General features: G+C 41.9%; 1 protein-coding gene across 3 annotated transcripts in view; it reads right to left on the bottom strand.

The window, feature by feature from the left end:
• RPTOR (regulatory associated protein of MTOR complex 1) overlaps window positions 1-24,674 on the bottom strand; it is a 200,657-nt gene that overhangs the window by 144,447 nt on the left and 31,536 nt on the right. For 2 of the 3 annotated variants that reach the window (XM_049813117.1, XM_049813116.1), the window contains exons 1-2: window positions 17,003-17,707; window positions 2,937-3,039 (exon numbers count right to left, since the gene is read on the bottom strand). In XM_049813117.1, coding sequence (XP_049669074.1) covers window positions 2,937-3,039; window positions 17,003-17,164 — 265 coding nt within the window. In that variant the 5' untranslated portion in view covers window positions 17,165-17,707. Of the gene's footprint in view, window positions 1-2,936; window positions 3,040-17,002; window positions 17,708-24,674 lie in introns of those variants that run through there. The other variant, XM_049813115.1, reaches the window with a different exon arrangement.

The raw sequence follows: 24,674 nt of genomic DNA on the forward strand, positions 1-24,674 counted from the left end.
TTCATAAACATTACATTCTTCATGGAATTTACTTGGGTACAATATCCAAAAATTATCCCCAAATTCTTCACTCAAGTACAAATTAAATACCATTAAAGACTATCAAATCTGGAAGATTTCTCTCACTAAGGTAATAAATGCAATTTTATTTGGAAAGACAGGAGAGGCATTACATTTGTTTCTTTTAATATTGAAAAAAGGTTTCTATAGTAAATAATGACAAAAATTTAAATTGGTGAAATATTTGATGATAAACATTTTTTCTTGATGAATGCAAAATCCTGCTTCATTTACTTCCATTGCTTACTGCTTCAGAGATTATATGTCATTTGTAATTTTTAAGAAGTTAATTTCATCACTAGATAATTGCCACCATCCATACACACCAATACAATTTCAGCTTATGTGCTTTATTCAAAAAACATGGCCATATAATTGACACTATTAATAAGTTTCAAAAAAACCTAGAAGCTAATATTTTGCAATTTAATATAAATTATTTTAGAAGCATTTAACCAAAACAATGACTTTTTTTTTAAATCTTTACAAATATTCTACCTTGTACTGTTAGAAACAAAATATAATAAAGTAGGATGAAAGCAGGATTTTATGACTTAATTTTCTTTAAATGAATAAAAGCTAGGATCCTATTTAAATTTTAGTATACTTTTGTAGAAAGATTTAAGGTAATGCGAGTACACCATTTACCTTTTTTCAAAACAAACACAAGCAGTAGTAAATTGTCTGCTCAGATTTCAAGAAGCCTGTCTACTGTCTTTGGCTGAGCTGCAGCTGTTGTTCCAGAAGCCTCACCAGAGCCGTCTCCAGGACAGAATGAGCACCCGCTCCCCACTACAGACCCTGCTGTTGCAGCACTCACTGACATACCTTTTAGAAATATCTATATATATATTTTAGCAGTCTTTGTTGCTCTGAACTGCAACAGTCCCCTTGCTGTTTAAGGTGAGCTGATACTCTTGAGATTTTGAACAGTACTCCCCCAAAAGTATTCACACTGCCTTGTAACGTCTTTTGTTAGTTAATATGCCATTAGCTACTGCTCAAATTAAAAAAAAAAGGAAACAAAAAAATAGCATAAACACACCAGAATTTCGAGTCCTTCAAAAGGACCAAACTGAAGTTCAGAAAAAGAAATGAAAAATACTTCACACGCACTTTCACAGCAGAGGAATGTAGTTTGTGGACTCTGGAGTGCCTTCAGAGCAATTAGCATTATTAACAATACCCTTTATACAAAAACAAAGTACACTGGTGCCATTCCAAGAGCCAAACAATGGAAATTAATTATTTTTCTAAATATAGCTCATGCCACCACAGTCATTACGTGAGCCTTCAGCCTCCCTTGTTGAGTGCATACGTAAGGCTAGCAAATGCCTGCAGATATGTAGGGCAAGATACCTTCGGTATCATCACGGCATGAAGCTCTCTGTGCCTTCAACCGTGCCAGGTTGACACTGTAGCACCGATGTCAGCTAAGGCTTAATTCTGGAGAAAAACAAAACACTTCAGATGTTCTAAGGGTGTATCTGGAAGGTACAGAGAGAATTGCAAGCAGCTTTTGTCTGAGACTGCAATGGCCATTTGTCACCAGAGTTCACAAGCTGGTGATCTCAGCTCGGTTGTAAATAGCAGCAATTGCACCAAAATGATTTCCACACTTCCTTGCACATCTGGCAAAGACGTTATGTTTCCACAATACACACGATTAGCTTCTCTTGAGACTGTTGTATAGAAGAAAAAAAGCAGCAGATATTTTTGCAATTACCTTTTTCAGATATTTAAAGTTGGCTAGAAATGGAAATGAGTACTTGTGTGTATATATACACACTAAAAATTTAATTTAAAAACTGCATTCAAAATTCTTTGTTGATGATAGTCACTAATAACTTTATTTTAATGACTCTGCAACGCTCCTCATTCTCTTTGCTCTGTACTCGTGCATCAATGAGAAATCAGAGCTGTTCTCTCCACTGAATAGATGTATTTGTTAGTGCATGCTCATGGCTTTTTAACTGCTTTAAAGTCATCAGCATTTTTAGGTTAAAAAAAAAGAGATGCTATGATTCATAAAGCAGGTAAGGCAAGGTTAGACACGAGATGTTCTGAAAGTTTTTAAAGAAATTCAGTTTGTGCAATGATTAATTTGCTTCTGCAGCCTATCATAAGCCCCTGAGTTTAGGATTATAGTGCTCTGCATGTTACTTGCTGAAGACTGAACATTTTCAACTCCTAGATGAAAAACAAATCTCTCTTAGAAAGCTTTCTTATACAAGGTATTTCCTCCTAATATTACTTCAGATATGTTTCACCTTGATAATCAGACTTGATCTCCAAAACCAAGGGAACTTTCAATTTATCAACAAAAACCTAGGAATTTAGTCCAATACTGCACCAAAGTAGCAAGCCCAGGTGTTGGAACGGCAAGCAAGACATCCTTGGGAATAATTCCAGGTCTTCTGAATTCATGATCCCAATTAAAATAGCCCCAGAGCAGTCACCTCAACATGCAGTAAAGTCCATGCATTTTATAGAAACTTATTTCTGTATTGTATGAGGTAGGGTAATTTTAAACCTTTGCAGATCACAGTACTTTAAAGATGTAACTGCTCAGAGATTTCCTTAGATATTTATAAATCTACAACAATGAAAAGAAAGCTAAGTAGCTAATTAACAGCTTTTTTCCTCTATGCTGTCTCATTTTAGAATAAAGCAGGAAAGATGACCTATGGCAGCAGTTACTGCTGGACTCTTAATTAACTCATATAGACAAAGTAGAATCAGATGCCAGATTTCCTCTTGTTCACGGTAGTTTTAAGTCCAGGAAACACACAACTTCAAGATTACTATATATACTATAACTCAGTATTTATAAAACTAATAGAGTCAGCTGGAGCTTGGAAGTTCTCAAGACTTACCTATCCAACACTCCAGACGGGCACAGGGAGTAGTTTTCACTACATCAGGAGGGTCCACACCGACATTTAGGCACAAAACTAAGGCAACACTAACAGTCTTCATCTGCAAAGACAGACAATAAAATGCTTGCTTAGAAACAAAATCAATTTTCACTTGTGTTAAAATTTTACCACTACTGTAACTTTTGAAGGGTTTCAACAAACCTTTGTTATCTGCTCTTTAACATGGACTATTTTAAGCAAGGCATGACTGATTAAATTTTTTTTTAAACAGAACAGTACTTAGACTTTATGTTACTATTTTTATTATTATTTCCAGAGCCCATTCTTCTTTACAGAGCATGGAAATGGATATCAGTGGACTTCTGCTACTCAAATTAGTCACTGTCCAACTGAAATACATTATTAAAACATGAGAATATGCTATTCAGGGTCCCTGATCAATATTATAATATAGCATGTCCTCTCTAATATTAAAACTAAAAGCATTACAAGGGAAAAACACCCAAGTGACCAACCAAACCATTACAAAACGTTTAGTCCATCTTTTTGTTTTGGTTTTTTCCCCATGTCAGTTACCCTGGATAGCCTTATTTTAGGAGAAATCATCACTTGGCACCCTTTCCTGGTCTTGGCTATAGCTGCTGCTTCAGTACCCGCCCCACGGCCCTGCCCAGGCAGCACGTTCAGCCACACTGCTGGAGCCACAAGGGGCACCACGAACACAGCAAATCCAAACCCACTGACACCTTGCCTGTGACCGAAAAGCTGCATTAAACCAGTGACTAAGCACTACGGCCAGTTAAAAATATTGCTTGAAAATTATTATTTCACGTCCTTATGCTCTTTTCTAAACTCCCTTATCCCAATACCTAAACCAGAGAAGGAAAACAAAAAAAATAACGTGGCTCACAGTACTTCCATCGAGCGTTCGGCACTCGCTTACTTGTCTGAAGCGAGGCCACCCACATCTCCACTTCCCCAGGGTGCTCATTACAATTCAGAATGCAGGCAAAAAGAAAAAAAAAAATCCAAACTTCACACTTACAGAAAAAGCTAGAGCCACACAAATGTATAATTTATAAAGAAACTAGAAACTGGAGCAGAGAGACACTACTCACACCAAGAAGGGGGGACAAGGTCTACATCAGGCCAGAAATTCTGCAGTGTCCACTCACTCCCATGTCTATGATTGGGAACCTGAGTAAAAAATTAGCAAAAAATCTGGCTTCATCCCAAACTATGTTCTTGCTAGCAAAACCCTGCAATCACGTAGGAGTTACTCATCCCCATGAGTTAACAAGGAGGAAGCAGCACTTTGCAGAATACAGATGAACACAAGAGTCTGAATGAGGATTCCCTCACTGGCATTTCACAAGGGTTCCCAAAGGAGCACACATAGATGGGGTGACAAGGTCCAGAGCTGAAGTTTAGCACTAAGTACACATGCACTAAGAGAACTTTATCAAAATTAAGAACAATACATAGTAAAAATATAGTTACTTGCAAAATGAGGATCAGCTGCAAGATGCAGCTTCATCCTCCAAAGCTGAGAGCAGTCAGGTAGCCCTGAGGCAACACCACCAAGACTTGGATGCCTGCAACCAAACCTGGGGGCTTCCGATGGAGAGCAGACATCTGCACTGACAACCAACCTGATTCATTCCTCTCCCCCTGGAAGTCTTTTCCATCCTCTTCCCCCTCTATCTGCTTCCCTTATCTTTGGCTTTCATCTCTCTTTTCACCTCGATTTCCTTCACTTATTTTATCAACACCAAACTGCTACCCTCAAAAATAAATTGTGCCAGCAATTGTTGACACTTTTCACGTTGTTCACACACATCTTACCCTTCCCTCTCATTTCTTGGTTTAGAAAATTACTTCATCTGGACAGAGGGCAACCGCTGCCCTGGTTTTAGAGAACCCAGCACAAAGATCTCACTAGTCGTTCACTACGATAAAGACTTCAGTAAAAACCATTCTACAACAGCTGCAACAAAAACATGATATATTTACAAATGTAACAGGCACATACCACATGGTTCACAAGAAGTGCACGCAGTTAAAAAAAGCTACTTCAACATCCAAGTATTGACTGATTTACCTCCAATCCAAACCACACACAGAGAATCCATGACCCACACAAAAGGATACCAGACTTCTTCCCCAGCCCAAGAACCACATACCACTACACTAGGAGTTACTTTCGGGAAACATACACTGAGGAAATGGCCTCATATTGCACTAAGGGAGGTTTAGATTGGATATTAGGAAAAATTTCTTCACCAAAAGGGTTATCAAGTGCTGGAACAGGCTGCCCAGGAAAGTGGTTGAGTCACCATCCCTGGAGGTATTTAAAAGACGTGTAGGTGTGGTGCTCAGGGACATGGTTTAGTGGTGGGCTTGGCAGTGTTAGGTTTACGGTTTGACTCAATCTTGAGGGTCTTTTCCAACCTAAATGATTCTATGATCCTATGATTTTCAAGGTAGCAAAATAATACCCAGCACTAGTAAAAGGAAGAATAGTTCCAAAATTTTTCAATTCATCCAGTACAAAATTTGTATGTTATAAAAACGGACTGATTTTTAAAAGTGATCAGAGGTGGCCTGGAAGCTCCATGCACTTTCTGTTACCAGTACATCCATTACTGGGCTCTGTGAACAGATTAGCTCCTACATGATGCAGGCTGCAGTACATAAGTGGCAATTGGATGAAAACGGTTCCCTCTAGTCTTAAAATCTAAGGGACAGGCTTTCTACCCAGTAAAGCAGATGTCTGGCATGGGACACTTCACTGACTTATTTTTCCTTAGCAAGTGCACTTGGCTTTCTTCCTGCTCACCTATTTCATGTACAGTATTGACTATTGCACCAATGAAAACATCATGTTACTTCGATGTTGCAATAAATACTTATTACAACATGCAATTTGAAACCTTTCTATTCGTTTTGAGAAGATAACAAAAGATAAGGAAATAACTTCATTTAGAAAGCAACACCTTTCAAGATTATTATTCAGTGTCATCTTTTCCTGCCTTCCCAAAACCCACAGAATATGTTTAAAACAGTAATAGGTACACAGTTCCTGTTGAGACTTTTGGCTTGACCCACCCATGCACTAGGCAAAAATAAGAAATCAATCATATTTAACGAAAGACCTTAAATAGGTAACACTTTACTATTTCAAGAAGCATAGAAGTGTTATGTACCAACTACACATATTTGTTGAGAATAGTAGTGCTTAGCAATATAGTCTGGCAGGAAGAAGGAAAAAAGAAAAAAAAAAAAAAAAGAAGGAAAAGGATAAAAATAACCCAAAAAGCCCCCCCCCAAAAAAAAACATCTGACCATTACAGAACTACTTGCACTGACTGAGCTTTAACCTGCACACCGGGACACCTTTTCAGTATGCTTACATCCACTGCCAGTTCACACACCCTCAGAAAAAAACATGGTACTGCAGGGTGTTAAAGAGCACAAACATCCCCAGAAGTAATCACACACTGGCAAACAGGCACTAAAAACCCAGAAGGAAACAAAGAAAACTACAGGACAAAATAACTTATTAGAAGTGGAAATGCACAAATCATTCTTCCAAGAGAAAGTATCCTGCCAAACAATCTTTTCTGTCTTATTTATTGTTTCCCATTTGTGGTCTAATACTGACTTATTTTTCAATATTTTACTAGTAATGTCTGATCTGTGACTTACGCTGAACAGGCTGATATTTATTTTCTATTCCCAAGTTCGGTGTTTTAAATAAGCATTTCTCCTTGAAAACAGACAGCAAACCAGTAATGAAAAGTAACAGTCTAACTGATCCCAAAGACAAATAGGGTTATTTCCCCTCTGCCTACCTCCCTACAAAGCACATAAAGTATTATACTTCACGACTATTTGTTCTGCTAATAAAGAGCACATCTTCAGTAAGAATTACAGCTCTCTTATACTCCCCTCCAACTCCTACTCAACATCCATCTATGATGTTGAATCATTACAGATCAAAAGAAAACCTAGGCCCAAGAAATCGAACAATGCTTTTCACATTTCTAAACTCTTTTGGAACATACTACCAGAAACTTCATAGCATATTTAAAGCTTCTTAATGCAAGAAGTACTAGGACATTCTCATCTGTTATTAAGACAGTGGAAATTTTCTTTTCTACATTTCAAGAATATATCCACCAGAATACATTTCAATGGATTTTTGTTAGAATTAAAAAATTAAGCATAAGAATGTTTGGCAAGCTTCTAGGAAAACCAATATCCAAAATGCTTTCTCAGCAAAGGCTCAAGATCAAAACCATAGAAGCTCTTACTGTGGACTCTTCTCTATATGGTATAGTTTGTATGTTAAAAAAAAAAAAAAGGATAAAATTCACAACCTCGTATTACATTAAATTTAAAATGATTTAATAACCCTGGGTCAGAACCTGCAACATTTAAATCACAAAATCCACTTGGTCAAAAAGCTCTTCCTGAGATGTAATGGTACTGAATTTAAACCCCAAATCCATCAGAAATGGGAGTAAGTGAGCAGAGGTAGTTCTGTGTCCATTCGAAGAGAAGATGCTTATTAAAGCATTTGACATTAAAATGTACATATTATACTAAGGATCAGAGAACTTGTAAAATATTTTTAATTCACCTCTTATTTCAAGACAAAACAGATCTGCAGACAAGAGAGTAACATCACCCACAGGTATCTCAAACCAAAATTAGTGCAATTTCTGCAGTTATTCTCTGCTAAAAGAAACATTACATTATCTTCATAAGAATGGTTTTGATTGAAAACCTGAAGTTTTATCGTCACAGGGAGCCCAACTTATCCAATTGCAGCACACTTAAAAGTAATTCCAGCCCAACCGGTAACTGAGACACCCTATTTCATCAGTTGCTAAAGATTTGTTACAGCCTAAGTAAGAACCAGGTTAGCAACTAAGAGAAGAGTCATATAACTGTTTTATCTTCTAGTTCAAGTAATACCAAGAACAAGTCAGTCCATCAATTTATGAAAATTTTGCATTTTGTGGTAAGACACTCACCTAACATTTCAGAATGGACATTTTCAAACCCATAAATATTTTATTTCTACACTGCAATTTTCAAGCTGAAAAATTTCTGTTTAAATGTTACATAGATGAACATTCAACCGTTATAAACCTGCCTGGTTTTATGCCAATAAGTTAAAATTGCTTCTGTGAGCTAATACAAACACAAGATTAAGTCAGCATTAAACATAAAATATATGCTGCTACATTATTTTACAGAGCTGAGGGTGAACTTATCAGCATTAAATACAAATACTGGGACAGATTTCCAGACTGAGAAATCCTCAAATCCGTCTCATTTGGGAATCTTCATTGGGCAGCAGGCTCAGTTCTACCTGCTTGTTCAGTAAATTCATTCCCTTCCTAAAGACTTTTTGGGGATATTTTTCTTTATATACATTTACATGGATTTAGTACAAGTCTCTCAACCAAAAGGCAAAACCACCCATGTTCCACAGATAACTCAAAAATGTTAACTGTTTCGGAGACATGCCATTAAATACTTCAGCAAGGAGTTCTCTAAACACTGAGCAGCAACAGCAATATTTAGCAATACGAAACATTGTTCTCCCTTTGGAGTTTCAGTTACAGATCATTCTGCAACACCCAGAAAATCATGTTTTCTCTTTCCCAAGCCTTGTGGAAGCTTTTATACATCACACCCACACCTGGCAGGCTTTCTCACAACAAGGTGGCCTCTTGCAGCAACCTGCGTCCTTAAGTGGAACAGGGTTCTTCTGGGGGTGACAGAATTCATGGCAGATCTGCCATGGGAGAAGATGGGCATCCTGAACTCTCTGGCAGCTTCCCATTTCAGGCTCCCAGCTAAGAGGTGGCAAGTGGCAACACTTTGTCCGGTCTGGATGCTCTCTAACAGCACACGCGTCGTTTCCAGGGCTCAGGCACAAAACACACAAGGGAGGAATGCCAGTTCAGAAATCAGCTGGTGAAAAGGCTGAAAATTTTGAACAGGCAGACAAAACCTTGACCTTCCTAGTCCACTTGATCACAGAACTCCACACAAAAACAGAGAAAGGTTTCTGAAGGGAGTGACTCACACAGAACATATCCCACATGTACATGACTTATCTCTACCCAGCAAACAGGCAGAAGGAATACAGATCCTTGCTGCAGAAGTGGGATCTGTTTGATGCATTGCCCTTTGAGCAGTCACTTATACTATCAAGCTCTAACTTGGTACCCTTCTACACTCATTTTGCATCACACTGAGAGATGCTTGAGAATCAAGAGTTAGTCTTCTTTTTAATGGATCTTCCCTTTAGCAGGCCAAATACCAAAAGGAGTGAGATGTGCCAGTCCTCCTTCAGCGCACCTGTAACATTTGCAAGGTAAAATACCTGAAAAGGCAGAGCTTTCCGTTTCAAGGAAGTTTTTTTATATAAAGTTTAAAAGAAATAAATTGTTATGGAAAAAATCAGTGTGCTTCTCCACAGCGATAAAAATAGTAGAACGCAACGAAATACTTCCAAGTTAACATTAATTATTCAACACCTCTGCAGGTAGTCTTCAGCCATCTGTAGCCCAAAAGGTCAGTTCTTGCTGTGACTGTTGTGACAGCATACACTAGATTCCTAGATCAACTCCTCCTTAGTGTTTGTTTTCCTTTTCTAACCTCTGTATTCTGCACTAATACTATGAATTTTCTTCAGAGGTTTATTATGTCCAACATGTTCATTTACCCAGTGAATGCGGCTAGTACACAAAGTTCAAGAGCAGTGAGTAATGCTAACACAGCTCCTCATAAAACGGACTTTTAACTGCTGGCTGCTCTATTTACTTTATAAGCACTTCTTAGGCTTGTAATGAATTACTACTGTCAATCAATACCCAAGATATACCTACACACTTTCTATTTACTTGCTCTGGGAAGAGCGTGCATCTTCTCTGTCCGATAGGGACTAATATCAATTGACATGCTATGGCCCGGCAACCTCAGCTTCTGAAGGTACCCTCAGAGATCAAAGGTAATTGTGCATGACAGAACTGCTCTGAAGATTAAAAACTACAAAGTCAAGTAGGCTGATTCACTCTGTCATAGCAAAGCATCAAAATATTGCCTTTAAACCACTGCTTCGATGCATATAACCAAAATAGTGTTTTCTTGTCCCTATCAATCATTTCTTTAAAATAATGAAAAATAATAGGAAGCAAATATTTTACTTCTATGATCTTTGCTTTCTTCATACAACATGCAAAAAGAATCAACAAGAGACATTTTCTAGATGTTATTTCTCATTTGATCTGTGACAACGGCTTTCCTTCTCACCTCAGCACTACTCTGTATCTGCTTTGCATTCTGTACAGGCTTCTTTTCATCATTCCACCACATTCCCACTCCTGTCTAGCACTATCTTTAAAAAGGTGTCCATCTTCCCATGCATTGACTTACTACATCTTCAGATCTTCCTTACAAACTATTATTTCAAATTATTCCTAGACGACACTTTTAGATCTTTAACAAGTCAATAATAGATGCTACACAACATACGTCTGATCAAGAATCACACTGCTCCGTTCAAGTGAAATCCCTGAGCTACAGCCAACTTCACTAAATTAAAATAACTTTTTAAAATAGGAAGTTTCCCGAGACTACAGGAGCAAGTAGGAGAAAATGGTAAGGACAAGATCAAGTCCATAATTTCAACTAAGCGTCAGGAACATGAAGATGTTCGGTTTTGTTGAGAGCCATAAGGTACAGAACACTGTTCCCCCCTGCCCAATAAGGCTCAACCACCTGATCACTTCAAGGGCTTTAAATTTCTCACTGCTGATATGCCATGGAGAGAAAGGAGGAGTCACTGAGGGAAGAGTGTCAAGCTTCTCAGAGCAAACCATGCTATAGACTGTGCTCCTTCTTGAGGCTTTGTCAGACTACAGGGAAGTCAAGCAAAGGGACAGCCATGAGCACAGAGCTCCACGCAGATGGCAGGCTGCACAGAGAAGGATGGAATGACTCAAACCATCACTGCTACCACAGACTATTTTGCACACCTCTGAAGCACTGCTCCTTTTCTCTGTTCTGCAGAGTATAGCACTAATTACATTGCCACTCTCATCCCCTACCCAACAAAAGGTACTCCAGCTGTAGATCACCCTGCCACAACACAGCATGAATAAATAAATAAATACAAATACAGAAGTAAAAATACTGGTCACAGTGTCACTGGTAGAACCACTGGGACAAAAAGATAAAAAGGAACTCTTCAGGCCCTGAGCCCATCTGTCACCTACCATATCCCACATCATAACTTTGTATTAAAGAATGCCATTAACACAAATCCAGGTTTTGTTAAGTACTTCACTAGATAATTTATTGAGAGAGTCTACAGTACATTCTTTATAGAAGAGCAAGACAAACATCTTGGGTTTATCAAGTTTAGTTGGAAATGCCAGTTAAAGCTATGAGACACAAAGAACAATCAATAATCTCCCTCAGTTATCCATGGCCATACTATGCTAACAGTCACCTTTGGAAACGTTCAAGGGTAGAAGATCAGCACAGCAGCATGCCAATTAAAGCAACATCCCAGAAGGAAAAACACAACCAGACTTCCCAGAAAACCTACATAACCCATGGAGACAAACAAAAACGGAACTCCACAGAAGCCTGGTGCCCTTGAATTCCTCTATCTACATAAAGGCAGAGAAAAGAAATCCAAGAACTGGAGAAGCATTAACAAAGCATTTCTAAAACATTCACATAACCTCCAGTCTCTCAACTATCAAAACACGCACAATGCCAAAATAAAGAAGTGGTAGTTGTCAGCAGAACAGATGTTTCACAGTTTTCGCCACAAGAGCTTCATGTGAAGCAGCCCGCTACCATCTGGCGATCTACCACTGCACCAGGGTTCTACCAATGTTTATTAACATTTGCCACACTTGAGAAATTAGAGGAAAAGCCTCATATAGCGATACATATTTTTAATTAAAGTATACAATTTGCAGTAATAGTCCAGCACTTATGTATATCTTTCAAGGTGAATATTTTTCCATTGTCTGCTATTCGCAGGCCTTTCAAATTTCGACAAAGGTGCTGGGGGGGGCAGGAAGGTAACTAGCCACTACAACATATATCTTGATTTTAAGTAGCAATAATTGCCTAACTCCCCTCCAAATACCATATGCTCAGCATTGCAGCAACACCAGTCTCCAAGACTGCCCTAGTCTCCAAGTCAAAAAATGAAGCACATTATTTATAAATAAGTATCCTCTCACTCCATTTTTTGAATGCACAAAGATATCGTTATTTTCTGTCATACCATTTGCTAACAGTGTTCATTTTACATCCTCTAGATCTCAGCTGAAGCGAGAAAATTCATAGGATGAGAAAGCAATTGACCGAGTTGAAGATTTCAGTGTATGCTACTGATATATAAAGGTAAGATCTTTTTCTTTCAAAATATGTGACTAGCTATACTCTTCAGAGCTGTTAATGAAAGTCCCCTCTCTGCTTAGACATAAGAACATTTGTAGATAGTGGTAGATAAAGCGCAAGCTCCCCAACTCTATCCAATCAATACACAACCACCTTAATTCAAAGTGACCTTTGTTCTAGGTAAGAGAAGATATAAATCTATAACTTAGATGACAGTGCTCATTACTTACAGCAGGGGGTTCAGCTCAGGGAAAAGCTGGGGTTTTTATTTTGTTTTGTTTTTAAAGACATCTGTAAACCAGCAGGTGCCCTATGCTACCACTCAATTCACACACCTCACTAGACAGTAATTGCCACTTTTAGTGGCAATTGAACTAAAATGGATTTCAACCACTGACCTAGAAGAGAGAGATTCACACCATTACCAGTTCTCAGGACCACGCTATAGCATCAAAGTGCTCCAAGTTAGTCTTCCTAAGAGTTTATCTTCATAGCAGGGGAAGAGCAGAAACTACATATCATTTGGGTTAGATCCCAGACTACTTACTGGGTTATCAGTTTCCTAAACATGAACACAGTTGATAGTCCGTGATCATGCCTAAGCAAACAGAAAACAAACATTTAAGATGGAATAAGTCAAACTAAAGTGAAGGCTGCTGCCAAAACATGAACTCCCACCCTTTCCCCACACAAGATTCCTGCTGCCTCGTTTCAGCTCACAAAAAACACATGAAACTAGGCTCCGAATAGAGCAAGGAGATGATCCTTCAGCGCTCTAAGAGCAACCAGTAGCCAAGCCACGTTCATTACAAGAGTGCCTGGGAAGCTTCCTTAGCTTGAAACAACTATTTCAAGCTAAAATGATGTGCACAAACTTCCAATGCTACTATTCTTCATTAATTTCCTTTGACACATGAAACATTTACCATGCAGGCAGGTAAACTCCGCTTCTCTGAATTAAGCGCATTTGTATGCGGTCCTGCTTTAATCTGCATTTCCATAGAAACCTAATTGTGTATTCCTCTTCTCATAAAAAGAGGATTTAATTCCCACTCAGTAAGTTATGAGGCAGCAGGAAAAAAACGTTAAAGTAAAACTATTACAATCAGCTTTGTTACTCTCTGCTTATTTTGGAAATCAATATTTAAAGTACAGCAAATCTTAATTTAAATATTCTGAATTTAGTAGCAACTTGTCAGTAAAACCTGGTGTATTTGAAATCTTTTTATTTAAATCAAGTTTCATGATTTGGTTGCTACTGAGGCTGTGAGATTTAATTCAATACACAAAGCATAATTCCAACCCTCTTGTGTTAAAAATATTCTTTAAATAAATAATAGATCAAAGTAGTGTCACTTTGATGGCATATGTAGTCCATGAAAGCAGGAGACGAAGGCTTAAATGTTTTCAGAGCAATCCTTCTGGATGAAGGGGGCGGGGGGCAAGCGAATGTTCAGTTATTTTATCTAGATTTACCACTCATTACTTTTCTTATTTGATTCTTCCCTCTTATTAGAGTTCTGCCTTCTAAAGAACCTTCAAGTTCTTATAAACTCTTTTTTTTTTAGAGCAATAAAGCAAGATGAAAAAAAGAGTCATTCCATACTGAATCTTAGTGAATCATTTCCTACAACTACAGTAAAGCTAGGATCACTCCCTAGGACTACTCAAGAAGATGAATAAGGGCAAAATCCACCACTGCCTGTGTTTTTTCATTATTCACAGGGAAAAAATGCCACATATTTACCTGCAACTTGGGCAAATAGAGACTTGTTTTGATTAATCTTTGAGAATTTCTTGATTTAGAGATAGGCTGGTGTGTTTAAATACAGATAAGGGTTCCCATCCTAAGTTTGACAAGTTAATTTATCAAATATAAAATAATGGAATGTTTTCCACACTCTCAACTCACACCAAGAGGTATATCCCCTCCAGCCCTCAAGAAAATCTCTTTCAATAGCATCTCAAAGATAAGACTACATCTGAAGTCAATCAGACCTGGCTTGTGAAAAAAGGAGGCAAGAGACAAGAGAAGGAAGCTAAAATAAATTGGGGAATGCAACAGAGCCACAGTCAGATTGACACTGGAGGGAAATGACTATGTGTTGCTTTTAATTTGATTAGCAGCTATAGACAGACATCAGAAGCCTTGAATGCTGACCAAAACAAGCATGGCTGCAACACAAAATTCTGATCACTGAGGAATAATTATTATACGTCCTGACAGTAAAGGCTGACAGATTACTGCATATCTTCCCTCACACTATTATTTCAAAATGCTTCATAATAAGAACTCCACAAATCTCAAGTTCCTGCATTTTTGTTACAATGCTTGGTTTGCTGGACAAACCCATTACACTCGAACTGCTATTTTCAGTTGGTCTACGTGAAAACAACAGCAGCATGAAATAGCAAGCTAGCCTTCTACCTTCTGTTCACATAATGCAAGGTCAAACCACATTATATGACTTTATGAACTATTTTGCAGGATTAACCCGAGTTAGTTGTGGAAAAATATTTAACAAACATCATTTTCTATACAGAATTCTAAACACTGCATCTTCAGACCCCTTTCTTCACCATTTTTGGTTCTGGTAAGTTTGTTATATCACATCAAATGCTAAGGAGACATCCAATGATAGCTAAAAAGTTGAATAAAATACAAGATATTAAAAGTAACTATTAAGATTTAAAAGTAATGAGATTGAGCAGTCTCAAATCAGCTTCTCTTCCTCTTTCAGATGTCTTTATCTGCTTTCTATATATTCCTATGAACCTGTTCCTAAGCAAAAAAGTAATTATACACAACGGCAAGTTTGTCCAAACAATGCCTAATAAAGCTGTCCAGATACAAATGACACATGAGCAGCACCACTAATCCCAATATAAAGAAAAGTTATTTGATTCAAGTTGACAGTGAAAACAGAAGGACCAAACAGAAAATTTCAGATTTGCTCTTATTTTCTTCATTTACAAAAATAAGACTCAATATCTTGGAGAACGATTCAGGGTCTCATTTCGCTGAGCTCATTCACAGCAAGTAGCACACTATTTCGCAAAAAGCACATAATTCACAGCACAGAGGACTCTCAGAGGAAGAAACCGCAACTCCATAGGAGTAAGGACGGTAGGAATTGGGCTGTGATGATCACTGTAACCAGTGCTCTTGTCTCCACTGAAATTACTCTCTTTGGCTGTAACATGTATATGAAATGTTTAACAACAAATACAGAGAAGACAGCCGATTACTACCACTTTACTCATGCTTATGCTGTACAACCTATTGGTTATCTTGATCAAGTCAATGTCATTCCCAATTTAGAAAAAGACAACTTTGCAGATCAGGAAATAAGTGAACAGGAAGCTTCACAGGAAGGCAGAGGGATCACTAAAATAGATAAGCAAGCTCATCACACCTCCACAGTCTACTAGAGAAAAATCCCTTCTTTGCCAAAACCCTTTAAAGACGACATACCACAAAACTTTGTGTTCTGTGGCTCGTTTAAATTACACCCAAAAAAAACTCAATTCAATCCATTAACGATCTGCCAAGTGAAATTTTCAGTACATGATTCTACTCAGTCAAAGATTCTGGTTCAGCCACAGCCTTTCCCAGAACTTCTAAGCACTATAACTATTTAGGTGAACACCCCTCAAGGAACATTTAGTCTCATGCATACCATCCTCATGCCTGGTCATAATGCCTGTGGAAAGAAATTACAGGATGGAGTTTCAACAGCAGTTCCCAAGTTATTCCACAGTATTACAGGAGAGATCATAAATATAACAGAAGTCTGGTCACCCAAAAAAATTCATACATATTCATAAACACAAAGTTATGGGCAAAACAACTATGAGACCTAGGAAATCCTGCAACCTAAAGCAGTTTCCAAGAATAGAATGAGTGGAACTGATGATCCATGACATTTCTTAGGTGCTCTGTTTGTTTGCTTTTAACTTAAATGTTTAAGTTGGGACATGGATGCAACGCAGGATTCAAGACCCTCTCTCTGGCAGGTATCTTTCTTTGACACGCTTGGTTTTATCAGTTTAATATGCAACATACATTCAAACACAAGAGAAGCACCTTGCTTTAATACAGTGCGTGCTTCATCTAATAACTATTTTCTGCCCTCAAAATCACGTAATCTCAGTTTCCCCACACACAAAGAATGGCTTATTTCTATATTCCACAAAACATACTGGTGGCAAGCTTCACAAGCACAAAGCTTCCATGCATCTTTACCACTAGACAACTGTAATGACTCCGTTTATTGCACCTTGTGCTCACATCATTAACCTGCTGATCCAGAGAGCTCTTTAAGACCTCATTAATTTTATTGTCTTTCCTGAAAATCACCAAATACCCAAATTTCACATAAAGATCTTAAATGAGGGAGCTACTCAAAGAGCGTACTAGCGTGAACTTGGAGTCAGTACTTTTGACCCATCTGAACATTTGCCTCCCGTAATACCATATGGCAGGCACACAAACTAAAGGCAAGTTAGACTGTCAGATCAAATACCCAGTGTAGCCCTCTGAGCGCTTACTCCTCCCTTTTCACCACTTGTCCCCCCATACCTCCTCCAAAACCCATCCTGCCCTGGAGCATTACCCGGTCCTTCATCCTCCAGCTCTGAGCCAAAGACTTGGAGCCTTCGATCTTCTCGCAATGCCTTTTCTTCATAAAGGCCAGAGGCAAGTTCCAGTCAGTGAGGTCAGACTCATCCTCCTCCCCAAGCCCCAGAAGAGGCGACTGCAGCATCTCAGACTCCATCAGAGGGGAAGTGCCAGGCAACAAGTGAGCAGCAATCTCCAGCCCAGCACGCAGCGGGGGCCGAGGGAATCCCTCCGGCAAGTGGAGGCGCAGAGGTGGGCTGGCGGGGAGGGAGGACGGGGCAAGGGCAGAGGGAGGCTCCTCTCCCAGGTGTGCAGGTAAGGACGAGCCCGGAGGAAGCAGCGCCTTCCACCTGGAGAGTCTCCTCCTCCTTCTCCTCCTTCACCCGCGGACAGCAGCCCCGTCCGGGTTCCGAGGAAGGTGGCGTCTCCCGGCCCGGCGGAGGGGCCGAGGTGCCGGCGGGGACCGGGCCCCGGGCCTCCACTGGCGCCTCTAGCCCTGCGGGCCCTGCACTCTCTGCGGCGGGAGCCGCGCCCGGCCCATCGCGGCTCCCAGCTCCCTCGCACACCGGCGAGCCGAGAGAGGATCGGCGAGCTGCGAAACGGGAGCGAGGGGGAGGCGGGAGGAGAAGGGGAGACTCGTCCTGCGGCGCCGAAGAGCCCGACTCCTCTCACCACCACATCAAGGAGGCGGCCATCTTTCCCCGGCCCACAATGCACCGCGCTACGGGCCGCCGCGTGGGACAAGCCGGGCCGCCGCCGTCCAGCCGCGGTTACCATGGTGACAGCGCGGCCTCTCCCGGGCCTAGCGCGGGCCGGGAGACCCCGGGAGCCTTCCCGGAGCGCCCCCCCCCCCGGGGCTCCCACCGGGAGCCACAGGGCTTAAAACAGGCCACCCTCCCCCGGGCAGGCGGGGACCACCCGGGTGAAGGTCCCCCACTCGCCCGGTCCTTCCCCCGCCGTGCGCGGCCTCAAGATGTCGGCGGTGGGCAGCCCGTCCCGGGGGCGGGGGGGGGGCACCACAGCCTGGGCAGGTTTGGGGCTGCGTGTGGGAAAAACGCGTTTCAAGGGCAGGACAGGCACCGGCGGGGATCCCAGCCCGAGAAGCTGCTCGGGTCGGATCGGAGGACGAGGGGTTGAGCCGTGGCGGTACCGGGGTGGGGGGGTCGGCGGGGTTGTCAGTCCTGAGGTGGGGGCTGAAGGTCCTGCACTGCTGCGCGCAGAGACCGAAAGGACGGGATTTCGGCCATGCCGTCTGCTCCTCGTTTTAACTGGCCCGCCAAGCTGCATGTCCACCACAGGCTTCTTGGCTGGGAGGCGTAGGATGCAATCTCCTTGTTCCCTCCAGGGATTTTCCCTCCTCCAGCAGCGAAGGGACAAGTCCACCGATTACCTTCGGGGCACAGAAAAATGAATGCACAAAAAAAACCCAACATAAATTAGGCTTCCATCATGTAAAGCAACGCAAGACTTGACTGCACATCATACCGAGCCTTCCAGACCACCCTGCCCTACAATCACAGATCTGATGATCTTCATCTTAAACAGAGATAAAAATAAATCCGTGATGTCAAGCTCCTGGCTCTGAGCAGCACGAGCATTGCACTGGTGTGTCCTGGTTTCCCCAAATGCGCCCTGCCGCGGCACAGGCCCAGGTACTAGTCCGATGGTGCCAGTTCTTGGACCTCACTTCACTTCCAGTTGTGTGGTCACTCTTGCTGGGGCAAAAGAGCAGGAAAGTGGTGAAACCGGACAATAGATTCCAGCATAATTACACCTGATTTATGTTCATATATGAGGAAAAGCAGATGTAGTATTTCAGGAATATATCCTCTTCACTATCAAATAAACTGAAGGTTAATGAATATCAAATATTGCTCCTAATGAAGTTCCTCAGAGTGTTTGCTCTTAGCAGCAATCAAGTCCAACTGTGTTCATGTTTGTAATACTTTAAATGTGTAAAAATGATTTCCAAGTAGAAATCAAAGAATACATGTATAATTTGATTTATAGAATCATATTAATTTTCATTAGTATTTTCAGTGTGTTTACATTCATGGACTATTTTAAATGCAAAGACCTTTCTCTACAATAGATCGGAAAATAATGTTTCTTGGAGGCTCTGGGGTGGCCAACATTTGCTTTTGCTCCTTCGATTTACTGACTGAGCTGATTCATTGCTTTACGGGTGCTTTATGCTGATGGCTGATCATAACTACATGATTGTTATTGAAATTAATTGCCATGGCATAGAAAGCGCTTATGGCTGTGTTTCTGCTAACCTTTAATGAATTCCTCCTACCAACGGCAGCTACACAAAATGGGAGTTACAATCCCAACACGCCACCTGAAAAAAATTACAGCCACTGGAGCACCCAGGGCAGCTAATCCAGTGCCACGGCTGCACAGATGGACCCTCGCGCTGGGCAGCGCAGGTCGCTAATCCCGGCTCCCAACAGCTTTAGGGAGCGTGTGCCGAAGCCGGCGCCTGCCCCACCAGAACGTGCTGCTGCGTGGCCTTGGGAGCTGCCACCGAAAATACCTTTGAAGGACACAGCTGCCAGAGGGCAGAGAGCACAAATCTGCCTCTCGCTTCCTATGTGCACAGCTTTAAAATGGTGATTATTTAAGATAAGGACCCTGTGTTTTCACAGTCAGCCAGGAGAAGTCCATGGCCTGTGCTGGAAAAGCCGTGCTTTCCCCCGTCCCCTCTGCACCCTTTTATTCAGGGACTTCTCTGAAATGCTGCCCTGCTCCCCTGAGGCTCTCAGTGCTCCCAGTGCTTTCATCCCATCCACACCAGCGTCTCTGCTCGGTTCCACCTGGTAGGAGCTCTAGGAGGAAGGGGACGGGGAAGGTGGCAGGAGGAAGACTCCGCAGAGCAGAGCCAAAGTGATGGCTTGGCTGTCACGATGAGAACCAGAGAGCAAGAGCAGGCTGTCAGCAGACTTCCCACACAGCTCTGAATGCATCAGCTCTGACCTGCGATGCTCCCGTTATCGCAGACGTGCACTTGCTGGGAGGACCTCAGTCTAGAGCTGCAGCTCTCCACTCTTCCCATTGCGGATCCACCCTCTCCTGTTTAATTGCATCCTTTATCGTCACTGCTGGCCAGGATTTCCTCTGGTGTTGGCTTCTCTGTACCGAAGGCAGCCTGTGGTGATGCATGCTGCTGCAATCAGGACCCCCCATTCCTTGCAAAGTCAACCCTCTGGCCCCAGATTCTGAGCAAAATAACATTAAATTGACAGATGACAATTTTTCTTGCCTTAGAATAATAGGCTGATAGAAGGTCCCTACACACAAGAGGGGCTTAGCAGCCCTTTATGTTCACGCTGTACTGGATCGAGGTGTATACAACTTTCCACAGAAGAATAAAACCAGACATTTTTTCTGGGCATGTCTGTGGACACAGATGCTCACAGATACACACCTGCTTCAGGCTATGTCACCAGTCCCTGTCCCCTGCAGCAGAAAGCCCAGAGCCAGTTCCCACGCTGGTAACGGGGCTGCGCACACAGGCTCTTCTCACAGTTTTCACAACAAATATTCCTCCAGTCCTTGTGTGGTGATTCAGGATAGAGCTCTTGCTACCCCCAAGGATTTGGGTTGCGTTGTCAGAGCATTGCAGAAGAGCCGAATGAGCGGAACATCAGAAAGGCTGGCTGCCTGAAAAATAGGGGGACCTCACAGGCTCCTTATGACCTTTCTAAGCCTGCTGTGCCATTTCTACAAGTGATAAAACACCGTAAGAGTCTGCGGTTGGGAAATACCACCTGCACAGGCAGCGACTCAGCCAGGAGCGGGCTGAGGCAGAGCATCGTCAGCGTGTGCGTCCGCACCTACGACAGAGCGGTATCGCGCTGCCCCAAAGCAGCTATTGCCACAGGGCTGGGAGTCCCACCACCCGCAGCCCATGGGGTGACTTACTGCTTCCCCCAGCCTCAGTGGGCACAGCGCAGACCATGGGGACCGGCACGGCAGAGCACCCGTAACCTCAGCAAAGGGACGGTGCTGCTCTCCTGACAGTTTCTGACACCTGGCTGGGATGACATCATCTACACGCTAAATACATGTTATTTTTTAATGCATCATGAAAAGGGCATAACATTTAGTTTTAGAAGTCTGTGATTGGGAATTTGTGAACTGACCAGAGCCAGTAAATATCAAATGAAAAAATTTACTTGCACTTTATCAGATCTCTGAACAAGCCTTGCAAATATCCTTTTCTAAAGGACACGTGCTGCAGGTCAGGGGGGATCAGTCTCCATGTGAATTCTTAATTTTGCAAGTTTTGATGGAAATCAGAATTAATTGATTTGTTCAAAAACAGCACTGCCAAGCACTTGGCCCTGATGGCATCTGCTCTCTGATAATGAAAATCTTCAGGATGGTAGTCATGGGCTCTCTGGTAATTTGCAGCTCTATGCTTCAATCAAAGCAACTTACCTTATTTCAGTCTCCATAGGGCAAGAACAAAAGGGAGACATAAATAATCGTCCATTTATATCTCCATAAAAATTAGTTGTTAGAAATGATGCCATTCCCTGGACTACTTTCATTTCACTCCATAGGCCAGTGTCAGGTCCCAGTTTCTTTCATGGCAGAGGAAATTCTGCAGCTTTTACTCAGGCAAAATATTTCTCAATGTCAACAGGCCATGGCAAGCCCCATACCGCTAGAGTATAGAATCTAGGCTACATATGTGCTTCTCCTGCTGGGCTTGTGTGGGCTTTCTTAGTGTTCTGATTTAGTTATTTATAGTGTTTAGTTCATATTTCTACAGTACCACAGACTCGTAAGACCTCCAAGGGTGGAGGCTAGGTAACTTCTCCAGGCAATGTACCCTTGACAGCTAATTTCTGTCTTAAAATTAAAGGAAGTACTTCATTCCTACCATCAGTGGGCAGAGAAAACAGCTTATTTCTCCATACTGTAGTGAAACTAAATCTTTTTAGATGTCTCAAGTTTGTCCAAACCTTTCTTAATTCCAGCCCCATCCTCTGACATGCTCCAGGCACACTCAGCTTTAGTCTGAAAATCTAGTAAGCATGCTTCCCAATCACTCATCCAAGTCAGCAGCAGCAGTTGTCAAGGCAGCTCCCAGCCCCAGATGGAGCTCTAGAATACCCTGCTCCTTCCATGTTAACAGTGGGTCCTTGATAACTCATATCAAACATCCAAACTGCTGTAATTTCATGTAGGCCACATTTGCTAGTCACTGCATGTGTTGTGTGATTTTAGGCATTAGACAGGTGAGTGTCTGTGTCTAAGCAAGGCATCTGGGCTTCTATTAGAATTGATAAAGATCTAGTCAAGTCAGTCAATAGAGCTTAGCAGTGCAATTCATCTAAAAAAACACAGGGTGAAGCGAGCTGCGTCCTAAACTTGGTTGGCTGTATTGACTACGTCTCTGCCTGCATGACTACATTCAGTCTGGAATGTCAATTATGTTTTAGTGCTCTGAAAATATGACTGGGAGCCCCACAGTCAAATGCTCAGTTAATTTATTCTCCTATGCATTTCAACACCAAGGAAACTTTTATTGCAAGTGCAGGGAGAAGCTTCAGCTCCTGCTCCCTTTGGAGGTACTTTAGCTGGTTCGTATTAGTTTATTGCACTCCACATCTGCCTGCCCGCAGGCTGAATTTTTCCCTTTGAATTCTTTGTAGCACTTATTGCCTAGCTGGCTTTGCAGCCCCCTAAAACACACACACACACACACACTCACGCTCGTAGGCAGACCTTCACCTACTGTACTTCATGTTGGGAACTCACTGTGTTTCAGATCCCTGTGTTCCAATCCTAGTTTTATCTTTTATAAAGCTGAGCCCTGGTTTAGCAAATCTGTTCTCGATTAAAGTGGCATTGTAAAACCCTTGTTCCTAGAGAATCTAGGGAGTGGAAACGCCATGTCAAGTAAGGCACATTAAGTGATGTCCTAAAAACCAAAATGCAGAAGGATTATCTTCCAGAAACACACTTGGACAAATTCTTCCACCTGTCACTCTTTTAAATGAAAAATTCTCCTATCTCAGTCTCTGTCAGTGTCCTTTGTTTTGCCTTATTCAGCCAGCTAATTCTAATTCCACTCTGGGGCAGGAAGAAAGAAAGATGTGGAAAGAAGAATGTTATTCATAAATAACAAGAGAGATTTTATCTTTAATTTTCACTAGTCAAATTCACAGGTCACCAAATGACTCAAAGTCAGATGCAAAGGTCTGTGCCCTTAGCCAAAGGGTTACCTTTTCTAAGGCTTTAAGAGTAGGTGTTTGTCTATACATGTATGCATGTGAACACATACCTTCCCCGTACACAGCCTCTCAGCCAAGCATTATTTGTACAGCCATGGCCGAGGCTGTTTTAAGCATTTAGGGGCTAACAACAAGGTTTGTTTTAACACTTCAGTCAGGGGAGCTTTATATCCTAAAGACAGTAGGTAAAATATTTATTAGGAAGAATATCTATTTTTAACTAAGTATGATTTCAGTTCTATTATTTATGTGTGTACAGCACATAGACTTCCGCGTTTGTCTCCTTGCAGTAAATGTGAACCGAAGACTTGAGGCTGGAAACGGGAATTGGAGCCTGGGGAGGAAGGGATCGGGAGGCAGGTGAGAAGGGGGTGGTTGATGTTATGTGCCAAATCCAATACACATCAGAAAATGATTCATAAAAATTGACCTGCCATCTCGTAAAAGAATCCCAGTGACCTCCCTCTGTGAGAAAGAGAACTGAGGAGTCTATTCCTAGCACTGCCACGCTCTTCCTAACTCAATTCCTTTAAATACACACGGGTGGGGAAACGCACACTCGTACAGGCACTGCCCCAGCGCTGCTGAGAAGAAGCAGTTGTAGCATTAAACCTGTCAGATTGGGCTTAACAGAGCACTTGTCTGACTGCCTGCCAAAGGCGCTCTACTACAAAATACCATCTCGTGAGTAACTTAACTGCTGCCGCAACTTCTGCTTTCCAGGCGGTTCACCTACAGCGCAGGAACCGGCGCAGTGTCTAGGGGGAACAGAAAATCTGAGGCTTTTCCCTGCCCAGACAAGAACCAGCTTGAGAAGACTTGAGGACAGAAGATGACTCAAACCTGAAGCAGAGGAAACCACCACCGGGCTGCTGAGTCTTATTCCAACCCGTCGTGCTTCCAGAGAGGGGAATACGCATCCGTACAGATGCAGTCGCACCACCCTGCTCAACACAGGGCCACGCCAGCCCACGCTTTCTGCAGAGCAGCCACCTCTCTACGCTGTAGGAAGGACAAAAGCGTCCCTCTGAAAATCCTTTGCCGTCTGCATTTGGGTGTCCTGCAGCTGATGCAGAGGAAACCAGCAGCCACTTTATTCTAGGAGATGCAGATGGGATTTAGAGAGGGCTGGGGATCGTGGCCAGAGCATTTGACGTCCCGGTTGTTCTTAAATGCCCCTGGCCCCTCATGCTGTTGCAATGTGCTGTTATGAACACACTCACACTGCCTTGAAATTATGGGAGACATAAAATAGGTGCGAAGCTGTGTCTTAGTCAGGAGCACTGCATTAGGAACATGACAGGGATTCTTCTTCTCTTCTCATGTTGAAAAGGCCAGAATAAATACTAGGTCAAAAATCTCTCTTTGCCCTTTCAGTGGAAGAAGTGCTTTGCCACCGGGGGCCTTTTTTGTCAC

This window comes from Accipiter gentilis, chromosome 10 (assembly GCF_929443795.1).
Source record: "Accipiter gentilis chromosome 10, bAccGen1.1, whole genome shotgun sequence".
Classification (NCBI taxonomy): domain Eukaryota; kingdom Metazoa; phylum Chordata; class Aves; order Accipitriformes; family Accipitridae; genus Astur; species Astur gentilis.